Genomic DNA, 16575 nt, shown 5'->3' on the forward strand with positions numbered 1-16575 from the left:
CACATTGGAAATCACTAGATAACCTCTGGCATTTTTTATTCAACATGCAGAAAGAACAGTGTGAGGAGTGTATTTTAAGCCCTTCGCATTACGTGATAACCCTGGAAATCCAGTAACGCCGTGTTTTACACAAGCATGTCATATTTTCTTCTCTACGGGTATGGAATAGATTAAACCTTCCCCTCAATGATCAAAACAGAAGTGTTTTGGATTCCAGCTTTAGTTCTTAAGAGTCTAAAAGTGGATTTGGACATTTTTGATACTCTCTGATGGTAAAATCTAACTAATCTACCTAACTGGATCATAAAATAGAAGTCAGGGGTTATCAACAAAATAATGTCAAAGGGTGGAGTTTTCATAAGCACACTAGATCTGGGCTTTGTGTAAACATCTTTTTTTTTTATCACTAATCTGATTTAGTTATTTAAATTCCTGCGACCATAAATACATGAAGCATGTTTTGTTTTTATTTTTCTAAGGTGTTCAACTTCTTTTTTTAACGGAGATCTTTTAGTTTAGTAAATCATTTTATAAACATTGTAAGTATGATCAAATATATTTCAATTATGGTAAATGTTCAATTTCATGAAAGTAGCATTTAAGGAAGAATTGAAAAAAATTAAACAAATGTATCATGCAGTCTGTTAATGCTCTGTGTATGTGTTAGAAATTACTCTTAGCTACTTTGAGACCGAATCTGAGCTCAATATTTGCAAAAATGACCACGTTATAGTAATTTTTGTGTTTGATGAGGTTGATTAGCTGTGATGCACATCTTGATTTGGACTGACTCCAAAAGTTGATCGGTTGCTTTACATCTAATAATAACTTTGTAAAAGGTTTATTGAAATATGTCTGATGATTCAAGAGATACTGTATTTTGCAAACAAACTAACAAAAAATGATTAAAAACATTTGCATGATTACTTTACTTTGAAAGGGTATAGACACAAACACTGAAACAATTCTTTCAACAACTCCAACTGGAAACAGCCTCAGAAGCAAGATTAGCAAAAAAATTGATATACTGTATATAAAATGAATAAACCCAAGGCTGTACTCAAACCAGGTCTCCTACAATCCATCTTTACTCACATTTGACTAAATTAAAGAAAACACGTTTAATTGAGCTCCTTACTGAGCTCCTCAGTGGTCACAAAGGCAGGTTTTCTACTGTCTGAGTTGGGCCTGATCAAGAGCTGTGAGCGAGCAAATTGATTACTGTGCTGGATTTATTAATGATTTACTACTTCTCAGCCAAATGGAACAAGATCAAAGGCCAGATGTGGGCCAGGGGCCACCAGTTGATCACAAATGCAGAAAACTCTCCTTTTATTGGCATCATACTGTAGAATAAGTTCAAGTTCAAGTCAATTTTATTGTCGTTCTCATCAAATGTGGTACATGAGGTGGAACAAAATGATATACTCAGGGTCCCAGTTACTCTCAAAAATATCAAAAATATACATGTAAAGTGTAAAAAGAAAGAGTATATAAGGATCTAAGATATACACTAAGATATACGTTAAACAATGCCCAACCGTACGCTAAAATATCTGATATACATTAAACACAAATAATGTAAAACAATATAGCTTAACAACAGCAACCCGCACATGAGTCTGTGGTGAGAAGATGGGTACAAATGAATACAGCAGCATGAGATAATCAGCAGCGTGAGATCAGCAGCATGAGATAATCAGCAGCACAGATAAGTCACATATCACCAATTAAAGTGGCATTACAGTGATTTTTTTCCCCACAGTGATTATCCTGGTTAGCGATTTATGAGTCCAACAGCTTCAGGGTAGAAGCTGTTCCTCAGTCTAGTGGTTCTACACTTAATGCTCCACAACCTTCTGCCTGAGGGGAGTGGGTTAAAAAGTGTGTGTGCTGGGTGAGTGGCGTCCTTCATGATGCAGGTGGCCCTCTTCTGCATCTAGAGGTATAGATGTCTGTGATGGTGGGGAGGCTGACTCCAACAGTTTTCTGTGCAGCCTTCACCACTCTCTGCAAAGCTTTTCTTTCTGCAGCTGTGCAGCCTCCATGCCACACGTTGATGCTGGAGCACAGGATGCTCTCCACTGCACACCTGTAGAAGGAGGTGAGGACTGAGCTTCCCAGTCCAGCTTCCCAGTACAGCTTCCCAGTCCAGCTCGTCTCAGCCGCCTGAGGAAGTAGAGTCTCTGATGAGCTTTCTTGATCAGGCTGGTGGTGTTGTTGCCCCAGCTGAGGTTGTTTTTCAGGTGTACACCCAAGTACTAGCTGCTGGAGACCACTTCCACCACAGATATGTTCGGGGGGGTGGGGGGGGGGGGGGTGTTGTTCCTTCTGAAATCCATAACCATCTCCTTCGTCTTCCTCATATTGATGTGAAGATTGTTCTTCCTGCTCCAGCTCTCCAGGTGTTCCACCTCCTGTCTGTAGTTGTGACTCATCATTGTTTGTGATGCATCCAATCACCGTTGTATCATCTGCAAACTATACAATATGACAACCTGGATGGGTAGGTGTACAGTCATATATGAGCAGAGTGAACCGGAGGGGGCTCAACACACATCCCTGAGGGGAGCCAGTGCTGAGGGTTATGGTAGAGGAGGAGAAGTTGTGGATCCTGTGTTGTATTTCAGCATAAATTCACTTGAATCATAAAGATATTCTTACTACAAACAATGAGTTGGATATTTACAGTGTAGTTATTACTTAATCTTAAAATTAAATAAGAACAGTTCATGTCCGCATTGCAATGCTACAAAATACAGCTAATAACACCACCACCCTGTAGCGGATGACATCACTACAAATTATTACACATTCCCCATTGAGAATTTAAAATTTCCTAAACTTAGGAGTACGATAGACTCTTTATGAGAAGTCACAAAATCATAGATAAATTATTTTCCAAATCAGATTCCCAAAAGCAAAACTAAAACAAACAAACAAGAACAACTATGGCTCCACACAAGTTTTGAACCTGACACAAATATTCACATCTGTGCTTGTGTGTTGACTAAAAATGAAAAGTGCAAAACTACAAGAGCACTGAAAAATAAATGAGCCGAAAATACAACACAAAGAGAAACAATAATATTTTTAAAAATGTTTGTGTTGTCTGTTTTTTTTTTTGTTTTTTTGTTTTTTGTCTAATCAAAGGTTTTCATTCTGTGTAGAAATATTATGATTTGGGTTTTATTGTTCTAAAAAAATCTCTCAAGTCTTCTGAGTGCAATCTGACAGTTTGTGTTTTTATGCTGTCGTTCTTTGAAATGCCATTTTAGTTCAGTCTGTTTTATTGTTGTAGCTTTTCTTTCTGCCTGTTGTGTTTTTAGCCATCAACAATCTGACAACAAATGAAAAGAGCTGAATATTTGATTTCAAACTCTGAGGTGCGCCATCGCACTTGATCTCGGAAAAATATGTAAACCGTCCCTCCGACGGTTCAGAAATAGGATCGGCATCACTTACTCACACGTGACAACAGCATCTGTGTGTGTTTGCTTGTGTTTGGTGTCCTGCTGTGTGTTGAAAGACCCTTTATTTCTGGATGAATGAAGATAATTGCACACAAGCTTTAGGGGCGAACATCTGCAAACGCCGCTCGCTGATGGTTTAAAACACAGTCACACGCAGAGAGCTTCCTAAAACTAATCTCCCATTGCTATTACCCCTCCATCCCCTCTCAGTCATCCTCACTTTTTTGTGTCTCCCCCCCTGCAGAGGCTGAAGGAGCTGCAGCACAGGGAATTTGTTCGCAATGTGGCCTCGAAATCATGGAAGGACCAGCGCAAACAGGAGAAGGCTCTCAGACGTCTGCACCAGCTCGCACAGCTTCAACAGGAGAGCCAGCGGTGAGTGGGAGGAGGAGTGTGTGTGTACTTGTGTGTGTCTGCAGCACTCTGTGTGTAATGAGACCAGTGGCAGCAGTCCAGGGGGGTTAGAGTGCGTCACATCCAGTCAACGTTTTTTAGATGTGATGGATGCAAGCACAGATGTGAGAGCACTCGCCTGGCCTAGATAGGCCACAGGTGAAGTAAATATAACATAAAGACACGTTCTTGCTGACACGCTGAGAGCTGATGATTTGTGGGTGAAGGAGATGAAGTTTTAGAGGAGAGAGAAGAAGAGCGAGAACAAAAAAAACTTCAACCTAATGATATGAGTGAACATGGCTGATATGAAACTCGCCTCTGGGTTTGCACATCCGCAGCAATCAAAACTAACAAAAAGTGTACTTCATGCAATAATTATCTTGATTGCACCTATTTCCTTTGCAATTAAATGTGTTTTCCTATAATCAGATGACAATACGTGCACGGCATCATTGAGTTCGTACAGAGTTTACTTGTTCTTTCTTTCTTTTCTATTCTCTTTATGGTTTTATTGGTAATTGTTAGCATTGCATTGCTTAATAACTTGTAGCACAGCATTTTAAAAACTATTAAAAGCCTGACATGCTTTGAAGGAACGCTCAGCTCCCACCACCCTTCAAGCCAAAGTTTTAAGATCATCTTGAAAATGACCAAATCTCATGCACAATTAGGATCTTGCATGGTGTGTCAGCAGCTGAACCATGTGTTGTGAATGACTGACAGCACCACATTTGAGCATAACTGTGACAAGGTCATTTTTCCATCAATCTATCCATCCATCCATCCATCCATTATCTTTACCCGCGTCATGAGGGTCATCAGTGCCCATGTCCAGCAGTTACTGTGCGAGAGGCGGAGTACACCCTGGACAGGTCTCCAGTCCATCACAGAGACACATAGAGACAAATGAGACAAACAACCGTTCACTCTCTCACTCACACCTAGAGACAATTTATCAATCAGTCTAACATGTATGATTTTGGTCTGTGGGAGGAAACCAGAATAACAGGAAAAAAAAAAAACACATGCACAGAGAGAACATAATAATAATGATAATAATAATGTCATCACAGTATGTTTCCATACAATGGCGAAATTAGTCTCTGCATTTAACCCATCCACCACCAGGTGGTGCAGTGGGCAGCTATTGAAAGCACCGGGGGGACATTTTGGGGATGAGACGTGCTGCCCAGAGACGCCACGTGATGTGCAGTGACTGGGGATCGAACCTGGGACTTTCGGGTCCCAAGCCGGCTGCCCTGCCTCTACACCATCTCGGCCCCCAACATGCAAACTACACCCAGAAAGGTCCCTAGCCGGGATTCAATCCAGTGACCTTGTCACTGAGAGGCAACAGCTCTACTATCTGTGCCACCGTGCCACACAAGGATGTTTTTGTGTAAGCTAATTATTAGCTGTTGTATTTGTCCTAACTAGAATCCTTTCTACAAGTTTTGCTAAAATCCATTCAGTGAATCATGGGATATTTTGCTAATGGTACAGACAAACAAACACACACAGAAGCAGGCAAAATCATTATGGCTTCACCTTCAGCTTTGGGCAATTATAGTTTCAATCTTGTGAACGTCCATCCGTTATTTTTTACCTGCTTCTTCCATTTTGGGCCACGGGGGTCGCCAATGCCCATGAGCGATGGGTACACCCTGGACAGGTCGCAAGTCCATCACAGGGACGCATTGAGACAATGATAGGCAATAATATTTTCAATCTTGTGAACATAGTGCACAAAATAGTACTTAAGTAAAAGTACAAATAAACAGACAAAAATTTACTCTAGTAAAAGTAGAAGTACCACATTAAGATCTTTACTTAAGTAAAATAAGTAAGTACTTGCTTTTAAAAATACTTAAAGTATTAAATCCCAAAAAGTTCAATCTGGTCCTCTGGACATTCAAAAAAAAAAAAAAAAAAAACAAAGCAAAAAAAAATTGTAGAAATATTTCTTCTCTCATCCGAGAGACATCCTCAGTCTGAGGTGCTGTATTCAGCTCAGTCTTATAAATAGCACCTTCTCAGAGTGGATCAACTAGTTTGCTGCTGACAACCAAAACCAGCTGCTCACATGGTCAAGAAGGACCATCAGCCTAACAATGGATCATTAGCACACTCATGGCTGTTTACTACTCACAGGAGGTTGAGTGATACTAGCAACAACAGCATTGTAAGAGGGGGACAGTTGAACCCAGAGGCCTCCACCCCTGTTTAATGATGGACAATTTCTTTTAACAAAGATGGCCTCCTTTACTCCTCTCTCAAACCATCGTTCCTCTCTGTCCAGGATGTGAACATCTTCATCCTTGAAAGAGTGACCGCTGGCCTGGAGATGAGTGTAGACCGCAGAGTCCTGGCCTGATGATGTTGATCTTCTGTGCTGGGCCATCCTTTTGGCCAGTGGCTGTTTAGTTTCCCCGATGTAAGACTGATCACCCTCCTGACACTGAACAGCATACACAATATGTTTGTGTGTTTGTGCACAACATACGGAATGAAAGATGAGGGGGTATCAGAGAAACTGAGACGTTTATTTTCTAAACTTAACGTCCCAGTGGCTTTTAAACCCCAAAATACATTACGGCAAAGACTGGTTCATCCCAAAGATCCAGTCCCCCGGCACAAACAGAGTAATATTGTGTATGCTGTTCAGTGTCAGGAGGGTGATCAGTCTTACATCGGGGAAACTAAACAGCCACTGGCCAAAAGGACGGCCCAGCACAGAAGATCAACACCATCAGGCCAGGACTCTGCGGTCTACACTCATCTCCAGGCCAGCGGTCACTCTTTCAGGGATGAAGATGTTCACATCCTGGATAGAGAGGAACAATGGTTTGAGAGAGGAGTAAAGGAGGCCATCTTTGTGAAAAGAAATCGTCCATCGTTAAACAGGGGTGGAGGCCTCCGGGTTCAACTGTCCCCCTCTTACAATGCTGTGATTGCTAGTATCACTCAGCCTCCTGTGAATAGTAAACAGCCATCAGTGTGCTAATGATCCATTGTTAGGCTGATGGTCCACCTTGACCATGTGAGCAGCTGGTTTTGGTTGTCAGCAGCAAACTAGGTGATCCACTCTGAGAAGGTGCTATTTATAAGACTGAGCTGAAAACAGCACCTCAGACTGAGGAAGTCTTTTGGATGAAAGACGAAACGTTTCTACAATTTTTTTTTTTTTTTGCTTGTTTTTTTTTTTTTTTTGAATGTCCAGAGGACCAGATTGAACTTTTTGGGATTTTTCTACCTGGATTATTGAGCATGCATCAGGATATTAAAGTATTAAAAGTAAAAGTACTTGCTGAATGTATTACCTAACGCAATGGTCTACAATATCATTAAGTGTACCTACTTTATGTATATTTTCTGTAATACATTAATAGTGTTGAACCATTTTAATGAACAATGCTGCAGATAATACATGTTTTTATTGTGTTTACTCTGTCACACAGTTCAACGTGTACTTGTGATTCTGTGTCAGAATTTCAGGGATGACCTGCAGAGTTAAATGCCATTAAGCAAAATAAGAAAAAGGAATGATTATACCTTTGAAAGTTTTTATTTAACACAAAACAAAACCAATGTGTCATTTTAAACTGCAGTAAACACATTTAAGTAAAATTTGTCTGTCTGAAAAAAGGAGCAATAGACCTAACAAAGGAATATGAACTGATCAGTTCAACTCCAGTTTGTCATCCACTATAGTTAAAATACTGTCTAGTCAACCTTGTAATGGGTCAATAGTGAACAATATTTTTAAATTCCTGACACCATTTTCAAAACTTGGACCCGAGTGTCGAGCCAGTTGGAGACATCTCTTGTCTCCTAACATCCATGAACTGACACTTTTTAATATTGCAGCAATAATTTTTTGTTCAAGTTCAGAAGAAGTTGGTTTTCAAAGTTTTTTGAGTGCTGTGGGTGCTCCCAGCTCAATGACGTGTATATACTAGTATAAACATCATTGGCCCAGCTCTTCGTGAAGGTGGATCTAATGTTACCTTCCCAACTTTGCAGTGATTCAATGGACCAACTCCCCTCTCACAGTTGGTTACTTTCAAACTAACAAACAAATCAAAAAACACAACGTGAATGTAACTTGTAACGAAACTCATTATAGAAATGTAGTGAAGTAGAACGTACAAATAGTTAATGTAAAATGTAGTGGAGTAAAAGTCGAAAGTACCCATGTTTAACTCTACTTAAGTAAAGTACAGATGCATGAAAATTTTACTTAAGTACAGTAACAATGTACTTGTACTTAGTTACATCCAACCACTGCTAATCACACAACAATGAAGAAGCAAGAAATACTTGAAAGGAATTCAAATCTTGTGAAATGGTGTCTTTTATACGGTTAGAAGCATCTTACCTGTTGTAAATACTTTGTAGTTTTTAAACAACCTCAGTTTGAAGATCGAGTTCAATTCTGTCCCGACTGACAGGCGTAAGACGAGTCAGAGAGCAGCCAAGATTCAAAACTCCTAAAACAACTCTAGTCTTAAAACTTTCATTGTACTTAATCTGAAAACTGTTTTATGACCCTTTAGCTTGCCAACACTTTCACATTCCATTACTCAAGCAGAAATCTTGTTTTCTTGCCAGACGTTCCCCAGCTTACAGCAAAGGTGCTACAGCTAGCTGCTGCTGTTGCAGCAATTTACTCGTCGTAAAACTTGTAATAGTCATAATACTTGTAAACAACAATGTAATGTAAAAATTGACAATAAAGTAAGGGTATTTGAAAATAACGAAGCATTGAAAAGCTATAAATTCATACTCTGAGCATGCTTGAATCTTCTTTTTCTGAGTTTCATATTTTACGGTTTCACAACCAGAAGTAGGAAAATGTCCTGAGGCAAATGCTTATGCGCTTTTTTTCCACATGCTTTTAATGCCCCTGCAGTAAGAGCAGCAGCTCGGTGTGCGTCTGTCAGTACCTCATGTCTACGGTGTGCTTTTTCTTTTTTGGTTTGTTTTCAAATATTTTGTTTTTAGAAAAGGCCTCTGGTTCTGTGAGATTCTCAGGTCATTTTACAAGCAGTGCTCTTTTGGAATCTTTCCAAAGATGTTTAGGTTAGTGACAGTGGGGGGTCATCGTGAAAACGTTCAGCTTGCAACGTTTCAAGGAGTCAGCTATGGCTTTTAAGGTGATCCTAAAATCAATACCATGGTGCTGATCCTCAGGTTTTGTTTTTTGTGGTTTTATGTTGCTCATAGAATTTTTGTGCTAGTTCATAAACCGTGTCTATAAGTGTATTATGTGATACTTTTTTGTATCATCAATGATTAACCCATTAAAAATATATAAATCTATCTGGAATTTTCAAAACACAAATATTTTCCATCACCCTTTCCTTTGATTTAACATGTTTTTCTCTTGGACACATTGAATACTTATTCTTGAAGTTTTACAAGAAGACTCTCGATTCATTTGTAGGTGAATAAAAGATTTTCCTCTGTTCAACAGTCTGAAGTTGTCGTCGGCTGATTCTCCTCTTCATGATGTGTCATACATATTCAGCAGGAGACTGATCTGGATTGCAGTCAGGCTGATCAGACACACAGGCTGTGTTTATGAAGCTCTGCTGGTGTAAATTGTGCAGGACTAAGTACGACATAATCCGAGATGTTGCCTCGATTCCATCACATCTCTATAAAATTTCAACATGGTCTTCAGTATCACTGGAATCTTCATGCGTATGCAAGATACATGCAATAGGAACTGACTTTCTGAACCTGTCACTGACACCATCCTGGATAGTGTCTTGTTTTTGGCTTTAAAAGAATTCTACATCCTTTTTATTGTAAAATAACTAACAGGTGGACTCATGTCACCACAACGCATGTGTTCGATGTCTTAGACTCACTAAAATGGCCTTGTATCCACAGAACTAGCAGCTCTTCCACACAGAGTCAACATGAAGCTTCTTCCGTGTGTAATGAGTTTCAGTTTGCATTTCTAGATGCAGCTGTGGAACTGTGTTGCATCAGTTTGGTTTTAATAATACTCCATAGCCGGTCCGGCTGTTCTGATCCTGGTGAAATGACAGTTTGTCCTGCAGTGCTGCCTCAGGGCTCGGAGGTTATGCTCATCTAACAGTGGTCTCCAGTTGATGCCTTTTCACACTAAGACTTTCCCAGATCTCTGAGCTCCTTCACAATATTAATAATTTTTTATGTTTAAAGAGGCTTGAGCATTTTATTTGATGATTTCCTGCAAGAATTTGGCACCAAAACACGGGCAATGACCCATCCACGATGGAAAAAGCAGATCCTTTGTTGGTTCCTGACACCCTCACTACTCACCAGTATATCTGTTGATTCAAGAACCATCCAGAATGATGTTCTTTAAATAACTGAGAAGCTTTACTGCCTTTACTGGCACAGTGCTAAGGAGTGCAAATATCTCCTCACTTGTGAAATCTGCACAAAAAGACACCCCACCTGTCTTCATGATGAAAATTACAGTATTGGTCTGCAAAGACAGACATGTGTGAGTACAGACAATGCAACTCAAGGCAACTCACCTGAAACAGCAACAGCCATGTCACTTAATGTTGCCGGATCTGAACAGACAGTCAGCACTTCTATGATAGTTCCAGTATGGCTGGAACTACCATAATGCAAACTGGTCCATGCATTATTAAACAGTCAGTGCGATGGTCTTCATAGATCAGGATGTAACACATAAGCTGCAGGCAGATGTTTGAAGAGTAAAATTGAAATCGACTACTATGATGGGTAAAAATGCAGTTGTGAGCAGTGCAAGGGTGTCTGATCTCCTAGTGGGAGGTTATCACTCAACTGCAGTCATAAAGCTCCCCACTGCATACTCAAAGGATCACACACAAGCTAACAGAGCACATGCCTACATGTGAAACAACCAAACAGTGGAGTCATTTGTTGCCTATTGTAGATGAGGTCACTCCACTCCTCAATTGTGAAATAAGTCTCCTCATAGGTTATACTTGTCTTAGAGCCCTCACACCTAGACAAGTAATCTCAGGCAAAGATAAGGAGCACAGATTAACAGCACCTTGCAATGAAACAGATGTGGCCAGAAGTCTCAAAACTTGTTAAAACTTTAGCTATGACAGAAAAATTGGTGAAGACATAAAAATTAACTCGTTTCAATGGATTAAAGAATACAAATGAACAAATCACAAAGCTTATGGATAATGAAAAAAAAAAAACCATGTCGACTACTACACACAAAGATGAGCGAGTGTGTGTATGTGTAGGGAGGAGGGGGTTGTAAGAGAAAATGTTCTTAATGTAGCAGAAGGTCCAGTATAAATTTAGCTTCCATGCTCGTTGGTTCTGTGTATTTGTTCCACTCTTAATTCACAACATTCACAAACAACCTTTTAAAAATCTGACCCCTTCTCTCACAACCACTGTTTCTTAATTAAACTATTAATTACCAACGTAGCTGAAAACTTGGCCTTTAAAGTATGTTCCTACAAAGTTTAGAAAGGTTTATCAGTTGGTGTACATTATTGATGACTAAAGACGCGCCAAATAGCTAATTAAGCAACAACAGGATTTGCGTTATGTTAAAGTTTAAGGAATGCAACTTATATAACACATTTCATTCCCATGGTAACTCAACGTGCTTCACAAGAAAAACAAGAAAAAGAAGCAAGACCAAACAACAAGAAAATACATCATTAATAATGCACATACAAAACCAGATTTAATCTAATTTAAAAAAAAAAATGTAAATGATCTCAGTCACAGGCCTGAGAGTAAAAAAAAATACACTTTTTTTTTTTTTTTACAAAAATTTAAAAATATTCACATTTGGAGACATCTTCAAAGCTGTTGGTAATTTGTGCTCTTTGTGTGGCGTAATAGCTAAACGCTGCTTAATCGTGTTTGTTTTGAACTCTGGGCTCCACTATTTGACCTGCGCCTGTAGATCTCAGAGCCCTACTCATTAACATTTCACTCAAATATTCTGCTCCCAAAACATTTAGTAATTTTTACACCAGCAGCAAAACTTCAAAATCAAATCTAACGTCCCTGATTTGGAGCCAATGTAAATATTTTAAAGCTGAGGTAATATGTGCAGATCTCTTAGTTCTAGTAAAACCCAAAAGTTTGCACGTTTGGTACGATTTCAATTTGAAATTGTAGAAACAAAACTAATAAAAACATACAGCAGAGCTACTAGCACACATAGCTCAATATCTAAATAACGAATTAAGTTGGAGAAATGTTTGTGTTTACTAAGGTTTGTTAGATTTGGCAGCTGTCCTAAATTGTTTTCAATAAAAATTAAAAATAAATCAGATGTAGAGGTGCATCCAGTGAGTACTTTGAGAAAGTTTCATTAAAATCAGTTTAGGGATTTCTGAGATGTTTTGCAAACAAACCGACAAATGCACACACAGACACACACAAACCATCTGCTTACACCTTTCAGCAGCAGACGATCTTTATTTTTAGGCTTTCTGAATGTGATTGATAAATAAAACTAACTCAGGATACAAAGACAAACTAAAGTCACATCTTCTTTTCCTCTTTCTGATTTGTTGCAGACTCCCGAGAAGGACTTGTGGACTTAAACGGGCAGTCAGAGCGGTCAGTCAGCAACAAGATGAAGATGTGGACCAAAGAAAACGCTGCTCAGAGGACAATACTAAACCCTATAACCGGCTCCAGCAAATCACAGCTATACGACCCAGAACTCTCAGCCATAAGTCTGAAAAGTCACACCAGCCTCTTTCACAAATACCTCTCACCACAGCTCTAAAAAACTCTCCAATAATGACTGCAGCACCTCACACAGACTTTCCTGCAGTGCGTCCCCAGCCTTGCCACAGCTTGTGTCCCCAGCTGCCCCTCTCTGCACAGGGGCGAGTGGGAGGCCGACTCGGAGTGTCCTTCTGCTTCTCACGCCGAGGGCCCAGGCTGGAGCCTTCTGCCTCCGTCTTCTCTGACCTGGAGGAGGAGGAGAGAGAGAAGAGGGAGCGAATGAGAGAACGAGTGAAGGCAATAATGGAGGACATTGGCAGGGAAATTGGGGACACAGAAGAGAGGAGAACGCCCAGCTCAGACAGTAGCTTACTGCTGCAGCCGATCTCAGGTGAAGCAAAGCGAGAAGAGGAAGAAATGGGAAAAACTGAGGTGGTAAAAGAATGTTTTTCTCCTTCCACTGCAGCCCCTCGTCATCAGAGTCACGACTTACAAGGCCCACAGACGCAGACCCAGGTGACCAAATGTGGCACAACACTCCCACGGGTTTACCTGGACCCCAAACAGACAGACTGCGAGACAGAGAAGTCAGAAACAGACAGAGGGGAGGAGGCAAGTCAGTATCTGTGTGTGTTGGGGAGAGATGGTTCAACCCGAATGAAATGGCCTGTCAGTTTGCTCAAGTTCACCAAGTCTGAACCGCATGTCTCCTTCAGCTGCAACCCACTCTGCTTGAGTGTTCAACTGCCAGAACAGCTCACCGGGGAGCCACAGGAGTCACAACAAAATCAGCTGCGCACTCTTTCAGGTGTGCCAACTGCTCCTACACCAGACGCTCGCTCCGGCTCACTAAGACGAGCGAGACGAGCGAGACGTGAGCTGAGAGCGCGTAGACAGAAGAAGCATGATGAGGTTTTAAAGCAGGAGCAACGTATCAGCGTGGAGACAGAAGCGCATCTGCTCCTCGACGACAAAAACCTTCCACCGTCGGCAGCAAGATCGCAAAAAGTGGGATGCGTAAGAAAGGAGAACTGCGAGAGGGCAGCCTCCCATCCATCTGACCCCGCTCTGAGTGACAGCTCTGACACAAACTCCCAGAATCCTCCGGGAGGGAGATTAGAGGGTGCAAGCGGGATCAGGAAGAGAGCCATCACAGGCCTGAGCTGTAAATTAGAGTCTGTCACCCAGCCTGGCATGCAGGGGACGTGCATCAGCCTGTCCAGGTGTGAATGTGGGAGTGAGACAAAATGTGAGTGTGCCAGAGCTCCACAGCCACATGTGGGCGTCCCAAAAGTGTCACACAAACAGAGGAAGAGCAACACAAAGAAGCTGGTGAAAAAGAAGAAGAAGGCGGCTAAGAAGGAAAAGGCCTCAAACAAGCGCCAATCAGCAAAGTGCAGAGTAAGGAGTGTTGTCTCCACAGTTTGCAGCGCAGGACGAGAGAGAGGAGAAGCTGAAGGGAGGTGGGGGAAGAGAAGGAGGAGAAGAGAGATGAGGGAGCATGGAGAAGGCAGCGACTGTCTCCTGGGGGGATGTGAGACTGAGCCAGTATCTGTCTCTGTCAGAAAGAGGAGGCCTCATAGGAGGCACAGCGCTGAATTCAAGGCGCAGGCAGGCAGCGAGCAGGCAGAACACGCTGCCATCGACTCCCAGTTCAGCAGACGCACAGCAGACAGAGATATGGAGGGGGGGAGGCAGCAAGACGGAGGGGTGGCAACTTTTCCCTGGCGGTCTCTCGTCTCTGTTCGCGCCTTCTCACCAGGACGTAACTCTAAGCTGTTTTGGGAAAGGGGTCACCATAGCAACCCCAGGAGTTTCATTGACTGCTGTTACCCTGACAACAGCTGTGGTAGCGGCCCAGCAAAAAAGAGAAAATTCCTCCGCGGGGACAGGAAATTCATTCATGGAGACGGGTACAGCGAAGTCTGGGAGAGTAATGGAAGGAAAATGTTGGGACGCCTGGGCCACAAAGACAGAGGACTGATGTGGGAGTGGGCAAGAGCTGGAGTTGAGGAGAGAGGCTGGTCAAGGACTGGCTGGAGAAACAGGGCAACAGAGTGGGATCATGCGGCAAAGTTCAGCCCAAGTCCCAAAGGCTTGGGAAGGAGACACGGATGCTTTAATGTAGAGGATGCAGACTGGGACAGGTGGACATGGGGCAGCAGCGATAGCTGGGAAGATCTGGGAGTATGCCCGTCTATTTCAAGCTCCAAGACTTGTGCTGATGGCAGAGACACGTGGAGGTGTGCAAGCACCAGACGCTCGAGTTCAAGACACTTCTCGAGCCCTGAGTGGTGGACGAGCCGACAGCTGCGCAGCTGCCAGACCACCATGGGCAACCAGGGCAGCAGGTGCCACAGCCCACGCTCATGCAGTCCCTGCAGCAGCACCAGTATGTCTGAGCTGAGCTGTGAGTGGAGCAAAAGCAGCACCTGCTCAGGAGACACAGTGGATAGGTTGATTGCTGGCTCCAGCAGGACATCAGCAGCAGCTGCAGAAACGTCTCAGGAAGCAAGAAAGCACAGCGGCCCCGTGTCCACACCACCCTTTTGCTCTCGTTCTTCTCTCCAAAATTCAACACTAAAAGTCTCAAGCCTGAACGCAAATCTCGGCAACAGAAGTTCTGCACAGCTAAACAACACAAGTCCACAGTCAGAGCGTGTCCACGAACAGTCTGTTTGTCTCACAACGAGCAGCTCAGGCACAGCTCCGCCGCAAAAAACAGCCAGGGTGATGCTTTTACCGCTTATCGGAAAACTTCCCGCAATCCAGAGAAAGGCGAGAAGAGAAAAGGGCCTGCAAAAGAAAGGTTTAGAAGCTGAGCGAGAGGAGGAAGCTAAGAGCTGCATGGAGGACGCTGGCACGGCTGTTGACAGTCAAAAACGTCTTCTGAACATTGCTGAGTCAAATCCAAGCAGGTCCCCAAATCTCTGCCTGCCACAGATTAGGACTGATGACAAACAGGCAGGTGGAGAGACAGCTGCACCAATCAGCTTTTCGGCTGAGGAGATGGAGAAATATCGCGTCCTGCAAGAGCAGGCGAGAAAGCACATGCAGAAAATCCTGGAAAACACACTGGAAAGTGCAAATCCGCACACAGAGACCAAATACACACACGAGCCACACACAAGCAGTTATGTGACGTCTGATGAACAGTTCAAACCTGCACCTTTGCACAGCCCTGTTCAAACTCAAATAATCCATCCAGACATGTTGCAAGTCCAACACACCTTCCATGTTAGTGTCCCTGTGCAACATGTAACCCCCCATGAGAGATTTACACCACCTGTGGCTCTGGGAGTCCCCAACCTCCCCCCTCTTCCACCATCTCCACCCCTGTCAAATCTTCATATCATTTTACAACAAGCAGCTCTCTCCATACCCCACCGCGTGCCTTCCACTTCCAGCTCACCCCCGTCTCCTGCCATTCACTCACCGTCACCCCCCCGCCTGCCGTCCCTGCCTCATCCTCTCCACCTCACACCCCTCTCCATCTCCTCTCTGTTTCCATCCATCCTCCTCTCCCATCATCCCATCCCACTCCTGGCCCAGTCCCTGCACGCGTCCCCCCTCACTCCGCTCTCCCCACTAGCCCTACAACCTTTGAACTCACAGCCTTTCCTGGACACATCATGGCCAGTCAGGTTCCAACAGAAGGCAATATGAATTTTATAGAGTGGCTGCCACGTTTATCAGTTTTTCTTGGCAGTGCTGTCCAGTGAAAAAAAACATGAGGGAACGGTTGACAAAAAAAAGCCTGTTTTTAAAAATATATATAAATAAATCAGGGCTGTGTCAGTGCTTTACTGGGATCAGCTCCAACTCTTATCCGCATTTGCCTTCTCGATCACTCCCATGCGTGCACACACACACAAACGGCCCAACTACTGGCTGTTTTCAAAAGGAAAATTTGTTTCTCCATTTAGCCTCTGCTGTGCTGCAGCTGACAGCGAGGATGCAGACTTTGATCCTTTGCATTCACCATCGTTCCTCATTC

General features: G+C 42.7%; 1 protein-coding gene across 1 annotated transcript in view; it reads left to right on the top strand.

Annotated features, from left to right (window-relative positions):
* The window catches only part of LOC119409445 (G patch domain-containing protein 8), an 87378-nt gene extending 71040 nt beyond the window's left edge, over positions 1-16338 (top strand). Inside the window, exons 3-4 of the mRNA XM_037676332.1 lie at positions 3718-3848; positions 12422-16338. Coding sequence (XP_037532260.1) covers positions 3718-3848; positions 12422-16244 — 3954 coding nt within the window. The 3' untranslated portion in view covers positions 16245-16338. The remainder of the gene's footprint in view (positions 1-3717; positions 3849-12421) is intronic.
* Positions 16339-16575: the final 237 nt, after the last annotated feature.

Source organism: Nematolebias whitei, chromosome 5, assembly GCF_014905685.2.
Source record: "Nematolebias whitei isolate Nwh7 chromosome 5, NemWhi1, whole genome shotgun sequence".
Classification (NCBI taxonomy): Eukaryota; Metazoa; Chordata; class Actinopteri; order Cyprinodontiformes; family Rivulidae; genus Nematolebias; species Nematolebias whitei.